The sequence below is a fragment of the Astyanax mexicanus genome, chromosome 7 (genome assembly GCF_023375975.1).
Source record: "Astyanax mexicanus isolate ESR-SI-001 chromosome 7, AstMex3_surface, whole genome shotgun sequence".
Taxonomy (NCBI): Eukaryota; Metazoa; Chordata; class Actinopteri; order Characiformes; family Acestrorhamphidae; genus Astyanax; species Astyanax mexicanus.
Genome location: NC_064414.1, coordinates 579,377 through 590,000, shown reverse-complemented (window position 1 = coordinate 590,000; position 10,624 = coordinate 579,377). Strand labels below are relative to the sequence as shown.

Genomic DNA, 10,624 nt, shown 5'->3' with positions numbered 1-10,624 from the left:
GCGTCTGGTACCAAAGACCCAAAGAGTGGAGGCACCAAAGCGGTAAATCAGTAGTGGACCGCAGCCATGCCCTCTCTGCCCACTCTGAACACCCTGGGCAAGCTTTGCGGTTCCGGCCGCAGCCAACAAGTGGACCGAAGACGCATCAACCGCAAGACCTCGGTCAAACGCAGGTCTGTCATTGAGGACGGGCGCGTGGCGGAGGTGCTCTACCTCATCCCCAAGCAGTGTATGATGCAGCAGCTCCCCTTCATCAACCCCGATGACTACTACCTGAGCGAGAGTCTGGTGTCAGGTAGGGAGCCTTGAGAACTGGATGCATTAAATTCTTGAGGGAAAGTGAGATTCATTGGTATTCTGCATATCAAGTCACCGTTAGTTTAGTTTAGTGTTGTTATTTTTGCTCCACAAAGAAAAGGAATCTTCATCATTTGTTCTTGAAGACAGTCTGGTTAAGGATTGGGATGGAGGTCTGGTGATTTTGGTGGTCATTCCCAATGCTCATCATGCCACAAGCCTTTTTTTTTTGCGTGAATTTTTTTTTATTTGTTTTAAAGTGAAGAAATTTTAGATGACATATAAAGCCATGATTCTGTCTACTTCCTTTAGCAGTTTTGCAAAACCATCTTTACAGACATGTGCAGTCCTTTTATTCCTTTTATTCCAGGACAACCAGTGGTCTGAGATCTCTGTGCTGCTCTAACTTTGTCCACCATGCACCTGGGAGTGCAAACACACCAGACAGTTCTGGCAGTGCTGAACCATTTTTTTAAGACAGATTTTGACTTTTTGGTTTTTAAAATGTTTTTACGTGAAGATTGTGAAGATTAAACCATTTGTAGGGTCAGTCATTTACAGTTCTGCCCATGTTATCTGATTATGTAATCACCATTGCTTTATACAATCTGGACACTTCTGTGGAGAAAGGTTTTATAAGGTTTTATTTCTTATATTTTTATCATTTTCTACAATCTCCTGATCCACGGTTAATGACTAAGCAGACTATAAATCTGAATAGAGATGACCCTGTGTGAACAGGATTAATGCAATGAATTACTACTAACTACACTAGAAGTGCTGCTATCAGACAACATCACAGTTGTTTCCAGTGTGAGTGCATGCACGAGTGCATAAGATAAAAAGAGAGAAACTCAAGTTTCCTAAACTCCACGTTTGGGAATAAAAATGAACAGAGACTCAGAAATACTAACTTATATAATAAATATAATTGCGAGTGTCTGGCTGATAATCACGGGGGGTTAAGCAGCAGAGTACCAGAGTGTTTCTGGTTGGGATTACACTGCAGCTGTAGGTAAATACAGATTTGATTCATTCAGTGACGGAGCCAGCAGTGATTCAAATCTCCAGATTTATCTGACTGACTGTGTTCTTCATCAGGAAACTGGAATATTTCCAGCCAATCACAGATCAGCCTTCTAGCTATTAGAGTTTGTACAATTTATGTCTAAACTTGGTATTACTGTGTGATTTTTTTGTGTGGACAGAAACATGCTGTTCTGGGATGGAGTACACATAGACTTCTTATCTATAATATATATGTGTGTGTGTGTGTGTGTGTGTGTGTATATGTGTGTGTGTATATGTATATGTATTATTTTATTTTTCTCACAACATGTTTGTTTGTTTGTTTGTTACAACTTTTAATTGATAGCTATTTATCAGCTGTTAACTAGACACATACTCCTTTGTTGTAGTTAATCCATATATGTGAGACACATGGTTTTGTAACTGTCATGCAGCCCGACTCTCCTTCCACACCGCCGGACTCCATTTCCCAGAATCCTTTGGATTATGACGTTACCGTCAGTCGCTCTCCTTCGCCCAATCACGTTACGCTCCGACGATCAGACTCACCTGTGTTCTGAGGAAGTTCCGGGTTATGCTGATCATGTTTATGTATTTAAGGCAGCACTATGTAAACATTCTTCGCGAGGTATTGTCGACTTTTGTTGCATACTAAGCGGTTCTTCTATGTTTTTCTTGTGTGATCTCTCGTTACGACCCTGGTTTTTGGTTTATTGGTTTATGTCTCTGGATTTGCCCCTTTTGGATTTAATGCTTGGCTGGACTGTCTTTTGGTTTCGAACACGGACTGTTTATACGACTACGTCTTTTGTATCTGGTGAGATTATTGTTTGTTTGGCTCTATTGTTTATAACACCTGGTTATCAGCCTGTAAATAAACCAGTCTGTTCATTTTACTCGGCTCGCGTCTCTCCCCTCTATCTGGCGTTACAGTATCTGTTGTCCTTCTTGGTTTATTTTAGTGTGAAAGTGTATAGGGTCACTTTATTCATCTTTTTGTATATACAGTGTAAATATGCTATTTTTTATTATTGTGTATTAATGTTGGAAGGGAGAACTGGTGCAGTTTAGTTGTTTAAAAGCACTTTTAGCTCTGGGAAACTGTAAAGGTGAGAAAGTCAGCTTGACATTTTGCCTTTTGCTAATGGAACAGTTTTGGAGTCCTCAGTCGAAAGTGCACTCGTGTTACATAAACAGTTATGAATACTAATTATTCAGGAGTGTTTCTGCACAGTTGGCCAAGAAATAAATAATAAATATGCTGGAGGCAAATTTGTGTTTTCAAGCCTGCTAGAATAATACAAATCTTGCAAAATAGAAAAGTTCACCATGAATTGTTAATTGTTATTAAAATTAAGTTGATAAGTAAGATAATTTAACATTGTCAGTACATCATTTACAAGCAGTGTTTTTTGCTTGCTTTGTTCATTCAGTGTCGTCAAACGTTTTCCTACTTTTCGTTATCTTTTTTAAATGGTTAATTACAGCAGACTTTTTAACAACACCCTTCAAAATTAGAAAGAGAAACTTAGACTCACATTAAGGGGGTTTAAAAACAATTTTAGGGAAAGAAAAGAAAAGATTTAAACTTATGATTGGACTTGTGGACCAAAATACACCTTAGAAAAACCCCAAACACGTGCATCCTAAATGCAGTGGGGCTGTAGGCTAAGCTAACGATAAAGGTAGCTAGTCTGCTATTAAGTGTTAGCACAGGAAAAGCCCACTTGACTAACATATTGTGCTGCTGTCACATGGCAGCCCCTGCAACCTCCACACTGCAGAGAGAGAGAGATGGGTGAGCCCACAGCCAGACAGAGAGAGAGAAGAGGGGGAGGGGCCAGAGGAGGAGATGAAAGAGAGAGAGAGAGAGAGAGAGAGAGAGAAAGAGAAGATGCACGGGGGTAGACACGCGCCGAACCCCTCACTGCTCCCCAGCAGCACGTTAGATTTGTGTTTTTGTGCAGCGTTTTGTTCCGTATCTGATTGTGTTGTTCTTGGTGAAGCTCTGGGCGGTTCTAGACATCATCTGCATCCACAGCCGCAGCGGTACCAGCACACAGCCTGGCTGCATCCCACTGCTGATGGTCATGGTCAAGAAGAAAGGTGATGTGCTGGTGTGTGTGTGTGTGTGTGTGTGTGTGTGTGTGAGTCTGTGTGTGTATGACTGTGGTGAAGGTTCTGGAAATATAGATGCTTTACCGTCTCTTTTTGCTCTTTACAACCAGTCATCGGGTCAAATCTAAGCTTATAAACTGTCTCATAACCCTGCAGAGAACCACTCCTCTGACTTTAGATCAGATCATCCAGTTTGCACTGACTTGCATGTAGTAACTACTGAATAATAATCGCGAGCGTCTTGTTGCTGTTGCGCAAAAATATTGTATCTGCTAAAAAATGACAGGAAACTGAACTTCACAGGAAAAGATTAAAAAATGTCTCGTTTTTGAGTAGAAGTCAATGTAAAAATATTTTATTGCAAATCATTTTAGTGCATTTCTATTGGACCGTGATGAAATTCTGACGTGACGTTAAAGAAAATAATTTTGGTCAGATTTAAACATTTAAAAATAAAATGGATAAGGTTTTTTGTAACATACACTCATTTGACAAACCAAGAAATTGATTCATGTTGATATGAAATGAAGCATAGTATGTGTGAATGTAATGATGATACAGCTCTGGAAAAAAAAAGAGATCACTTAAAAATGATGAGTTTCTTTGATTTTACCAAATTAAAAACCTCTGGAATATAATCAAGAGGAAGATGGATGATCACAAACCATCAAACCACCAAACTGAACTGCTTGAATTTTTACACCAGGAGTAAAGCAGCATAAAGTTATCCAAAAGCAGTGTGTAAGACTGGTGGAGCATTTTTACACCCTCTTGTGGCATGCCACAGTGTCTAACCAGATCACACCTGTAATCATTTACATATCTGCTTGAGAGATACCTCACTGTTTTGCTGCAATTCCCGGCTGTGTTTTATTATATTTGTCATATTTTTAAACATTTGAAAAAGCCAGCTACCATTTAGGCTACACTGCATTAGCATTGTATCTAACAAACACATAGAAGTTTTTACATTTACACTTATATAAAAAGTTGTTACAAAAGTATTTCAGTCATTTGTTAAGTTAAATAAGATAAGTAAGAAGATAATTTAACATTGTCAGTACATCATTTACAAGCAGTGTTTCTTGCTTGCTTTGTTTATTTAGTGTTATTAATTGTTTTCCTACTTTTCTTTATCTTTTTTTAATGGTTAATTTTGGCAGACCTTTCAAAGACACCATTCAAAATTAGAAAGAGAGACTTAAACTTACATTAAGGGGGTTTAAAAACAATTTTAGGGAAAGAAAAGAAAAGATTTAAACTCAAAAGCAAGACAGAGACTTGGCAGAGATATGATATGATATTGGCCTTGTGGACCAAAATACACCAGAGACAAACCACGAACACGAGCATCCTGAATGCAATGGGGCTGTAGGCTAAGCTAACAGGGTAAAGGTAAGGTAATAAAGCTAACCTCTGTGCTATTCAGTGTTAGCACACTGGCTAGCAGCCTCCTCTAATGTCAACACTTATCTGGCAGTGCTACTAGCCTCGTCCAGCTAATGTTACCTAGCATAGCATTTTGAAGGGTGATTATAAAAAGCATTTTGCTGCATTTTCAAATGTTGTACAAAAAATGCCATAATCTAACTAAAAAGGTTAGCGTTAGCAAACTGTTGCTACAATTGCTACTGTTGAGTAAACCAGTTGTGTTTGTCTATCACAAGCATTTCCAAACACAACAAACAACAAAACTGACCTATTGTTGTAAGACAGCTAAAATAAAAAATCAATATTACCTATATTTCAAACAGGTTCTTTAAGTGGTTCTTTTTTGGCATGGGTTCTTCTCAATTGTTTAAGACCATGTACCACCCATGATCAACTAAAACATCTATTGTTATGTACATCCCCGATTCTTAAAAAGTTGGGACAGGCAACAAATTTGAGTAGAAAAGTAAAAGGAACCAATACAAACAGCCGCAATACAAGGAATTTACAACTAACTCATCTGACTGGGTAAAACAAGCATTTTAAAGAGGAGGAGTCTCTCAAAAACAAAGATGAGCAGAGCTTCACCAATCTGTCGGACTCAGATTCTGAAACAATTTTCAGTAAAATGTTGTTCAAGGTAAACTTATGAAGACTTCCAACCATCTACACCATCTGCACTACATATCATCAAAAGATTCACAGAATCTGATAAAAATCCACATTTAGAGAAGCTAGAGAAGCCTGACGCTTAGGCCCAATCCCATTTCACCACTTACCCCTACCCCTCTGTTTTGCGTGTTCACACCATGCGATAGGGGTGCACCAATTTTTGTTAGGCTGGAGGGGTAGATTAGAGGAAGGGATAAGGCTTGTGAGGGGTGTGAGAATCACTGGTAACCCACAAATTTAGTGAGTATTTTCCTTGTTAAAATTGACGATTAGCTGTATATTACTATAATTTAATGAGTAGTTTTTAATGTTTTGTGGTGGAATTCTTCGCTAGAAGTTTGTCTCAGTAGCTAGCCTAGCTTAGCTAGCTAACTTTCAGTTCTACCTTAAATAGTGCAACAGATGGCAGGGGCTGCAGCATTTAAGGCGGAACAGAAAAATTTAATAAACAAATCTGCTTCCCATCACAGAGGAATTAAGGAATGAACTTCTTCTTAGCACTTTGGATGATGTATCGGGTGATTATTAAAGGGTTTCTCAATTCTTATGGTGGAGGATTTGATTCCTTCCTCTTATAACTCTTTCCGTTCTAAAGAATAAGGGATACACTCAAAAAGAAGGGGTAGGGCGAAGAGGTGAAATAGGATCGGGCCTAACTAAGTATAGGATGCTAGTGATCTTCGGGCCCTCAGATAGCACTCAGATATTAAAAGGGTTTGCACTGTAAGTAAGAAAGCATTTTTTTTTTTTTTTTTTTACACATTGTTTGAGCTTAAACAATGGATTTTATGTGATTGGTGAAGGGCATCTTGAATATACCACATTGGGTTGCTTTGCATATCAGCAGTGATACCTGTAATTCAGAATTGTCAGAATACAGTTCAGTCTGGATAAGCATGTCAGTGATTGTTGTAAATGTAATTTTTATCTGTTGTTATTGTGTCATTATTATTTCACGTGTAAGAACACACTGGATGGTGCATGAAATTTCTGCAGAACTTAATCACACACTGGTGTGGAGCAGCAGCCCGCAGTCCTGTATGCTGTGAACACGTGCACTGCAGTGGTGCTTCAGGACTGACTGTAGAGCGTCCTGCTGTTTGCGGCTCTATAATCTCGGGGCTTCGGGAACAACAGAGCGGTTATATAAGCACTGACTCATTTTACACTGCATTATGGGATATGTTTGACTCCGGCATTGATCAGCAATCATACTCACTGACTGATGGACTGACGGACTGACGGACTGGTCTGTTGATTGATTGATTGATTGATTGACTGGCTGACTGTCTGGCTGGTTGTCTGAAGCCGTAAGTGTTTGGACGCTGTCGCTGTGCTGCGGTTCTGCAGTTTTAAATGGGACACGCTCGCATGGGGAGACGCATGGGGCGGCCCGCGCCCGTCACCATGGCAACCCACATTAAGAGGTATGGCCCATTGTTGGCCGTCCTGTTGCGGCCTCTTTCCATTATGCACGGACTTCTAAAGTATTGGGACACCTGCTTATTCAATGTATCTTGAGTTTTCATCCTGCTTTTGTTGGAGTAACTGTCTCTGCTGTCTAGAGAAGACTTTCTAATAGATATGGGGGATTTGAAACATTGCTGTACAGATTGGATTGCATACAGCGACAAGAGTATTAGAGTCTGTCGACTACTAAAATAGTGGTTAGTTGCAGCTCTAACATTTACACAACAAAAGTGAAAATCGAAAGAATGGGATGTCCCTAAATATGTATTTGATATACAGCTCTGGAAAAAAATAAGAGAGCACTTAAAAATGATGAGTTTCTTTGATTTTATCAAATTAAAAACCTCTGGAATATAATCAAGAGGAAGATGGATGATCACAAACCATCAAACCACCAAACTGAACTCCTTGAATTTTTACACCAGGAGTAAAGCAGCATAAAGTTATCCAAAAGCAGTGTGTAAGACTGGTGGAGGAGAACATGATGCCAAGATGCATGAAAAACAACTGTGATTAAAAACCAGGGTTATTCCACCAAATATTGATTTCTAAATATTAACTTCTTTTTTTTCTTTGCATTATTTGAGGTCTGAAAGTTCTGCATCTTTTTTGTTATTTCAGTCATTTCTCATTTTCTGTAAATAAATGCTCTAAATGAGAATATTTTTATTTGGAATTTGGGAGAAATGTTGTCTGTAGTTTATAGAATAAAACAACAATGTTCATTTTACTCAAACATAAACCTATAAATAGCAAAATCAGAGAAACTGATTCAGAAACTGAAGTGCTAGTGAATATTGAGTTTGGAGATGTTGAGTTAAGTTGAGTTAAACTCTGTCTCAGGTGGTGAAAGTATGGCACTTCTCACAGTCCTGACGCACTCTGCGTACCAGCCCAGTAAAACAGATCCAGCTCTGTGAGGATGACTCAGTGGGAAGCTGTAGCTGCAGTCTGAAACAGGAGCATGACTAGTGTAAACTCTTCATGACTGAATCAGAGCTCAGATTAGATCTGTTAGCATTAAACTGCCTGGAGTTTGGCTGTAAGAAAAAATTGTATTTTTGATGTAATCATGAGTTTTACTATAATAAACATGCTGAAACTGAGTAATAAGTGTTATCGCAACAGATGGAGCTATTTACACCACATATCACACATGCTAACGTGAGATATCGAGTTAGTGTGAGATAGAGTGAGGTAGAGTAAGATAGAGTGAGGCAGAGTGAGACAGAGCGAGGTAGAGTGAGATAGAGTGAGGTAAAGTGAGACAGATTGAGATAGACAGACAGAGATGTATAGCACATTGTTTTTTTTTTGGTAAAAGACTGTTTATCCTATTGTACACTCTGCACAAGGTGTGACGTGATGTTCTTTGCTATCTTTCACCCCGTCAACAGTCTATTTTTACGTCTTGTGCCCACGCTGTTAAAATAGCATCTGAGTTTATGAATAAATCTACACTGATGGTGTGGCGTGGTGGTCTGGAAGTGAGGTGTGTTCAGGTAAATTTCTGACAGTGGAAATCACAGGTGCACCACTGACTGATTAAAACCATAACAACAGTCAGTCATCAAAGTCCATTAAACACACAAGTAAATGTGTTTTAAGAAACACGAGGTTTTTTTTTGTGCTTTCATGATACCAAAGACACACCGACATGCCCTAAATCCAGCTGAGTGATGTGTAATTGATTGGTGCACTATAGATCACTAAAATAGAGCCCTGTATTTTACTGTAACAGAGAAAAACTCTGTTCTAAATGTGATGATGTTCCACCGACACGGGAAACCCTGTGTATTCAAGGCTCTAATCAGTCTGGCCTTCCCTCTAAATCTTACAATCTCCTTGGGACCCCGGTCTTAACTACATCCACCATATGTGTGTGTGTGTGTGTGTCTGTGTGTGTGTTTCCATTAGAATGCATGCCAACAGTCATCAATTAAATGAGTTCTAAGTGTAAGTCAATTTGCAGGTGGGCTTTTTCCTCTGGAGCTCTGTTTAGTTCTGTGCAGGTATTATTAGAGCTTTGTTCTACATAGACTGCAGAACACTTTGTTCTTATGTCATGGCTATGAGACATTATGTCATGATTTCCTGTCTAGTTTAATATACATTAGTATTATCAAATGTAAATATATTATATAGCCATTTAAAGAACAAATGCATCCTTAAAAAATGAATAGTTAGTTATTTAGTGTGGTAACTGCATGACCTGACAACATTTAAAGTCGTAAGGCAGACAGCAGACAAACACAGCAGAGTTTTCAATTAAATTCTCACTTTATTTAGTTTATAATTTAAAAGTTACTCGTTGCACACCAATACCTGTCTTTCTTTATCACCCCTTTGTTATAAACACCAGCACAACATAAAATATCGAAGGTGTTGAGTGGTCCAGCGGTCTAAAGCACTGCCACTATGATCAGGAGGTTGCTTTGGTTTGTGGGCCTGTGGTGGTCATGGCCCAGAGGAGCCGTGGTGGGCGGCACTGATTTCATTTCTAAAAGGTGTAAATCCTGTTACTGTGGTGTTTGTTACTCGTAAGCATCTTGGACCTGTAACTCTGTAAAGCTGCTCTGTGACATTTGTTGTAAAATCGCTAAATTAATTTTCAAATTAAATGTTTTAATTTTTCACACGTCAAACAAAGCAGATCATGGTTTAATTGATCTGGACTGAGAAATCACCTGTTTTGGTCCAAATTTTAGTATTTTTGATGCCTTTCAAACCTGTGATTTTGTTTTGGAATAAATGGAAAAGTATAAAAGTCCAGATCAAACAAGGTTTTAGAGCAGAGAATTTTTATTAGAATTTTCTTAAATTTAAGTGTTTTCATTTTTATAACGGGATGATTTTTGGTTTTTGATTTTTGGTCTCTGTCAGGGTGAGATAAGGTCCTGATCTCTCCTCTGTGAGGGTCTTTGTTTGGGCTGAGATGAAATGGGAGTGTTATGGGGGGGTTTGAACCTTATGATAAATATTCATGAACCACGGCTTCAAGAGCCCCTGTTATATCTGACTGCTGAATAGTATCACAAACCCCAGAGGATACACACACACACACACACACACACACACACACATACATTCCACATATATGCAGCCATTCTATCATTTCTTGTGCTTCAGTTTGCTCTGTGTTGTTATGTACAGAGTTGTGGAGTGAGTGTGCATGTGCCCTGGTGTGTAAATGTGTGTGTGTGTGTGTGTGTGTGTGTGTGTGTGTGTGTGTGTGTGTGTGTGTGTGTGTGTGTGTTTGTGTGTGTGTGTGTGTGTGTGTGTGTGTGAGTGTGTGTGGTTGTATAGCAGTGTCAATAGCTAATCCTCCAATCAGCATTAAAGGGCTTTGTTCTTTAGGGGGGGCCGTGCCTGTAAAACCCTGAACCCTGCCCCCGGGGGGATTCATCACTTTCACTGCAGATTCAGCAGCTTTTACTGCTTATTATACCACAGAGCCAAAACCCCGCCCCCAAACCCCGCCCCCCCACCTCAGCGCTACATCTGAGGGGGCTTTGTTGTGCTAGTTAGAGTTATCATGATACCAGGATTTTAGGGCTGATACATTGCCTGTACAAAATAAAAGTCTCCACCTGGATGTAAGTGAGTA

General features: G+C 39.2%; 1 protein-coding gene across 13 annotated transcripts in view; it reads left to right on the top strand.

Moving 5' to 3' along the window:
- ablim1a (actin binding LIM protein 1a) overlaps positions 1 to 10,624 on the top strand; it is a 59,867-nt gene that overhangs the window by 8,081 nt on the left and 41,162 nt on the right. For 10 of the 13 annotated variants that reach the window (XM_049481273.1, XM_049481262.1, XM_049481261.1 and 7 more), the window contains exon 1: positions 1 to 295. This exon is cut by the window's left edge. The exons of 2 other annotated variants lie outside the window; for them this stretch is intronic. In XM_049481273.1, the coding sequence (XP_049337230.1) occupies positions 67 to 295 (229 nt within the window). In that variant the 5' untranslated portion in view covers positions 1 to 66. Of the gene's footprint in view, positions 296 to 3,195; positions 3,433 to 10,624 lie in introns of those variants that run through there. One more of the 13 variants, XM_049481270.1, reaches the window with a different exon arrangement.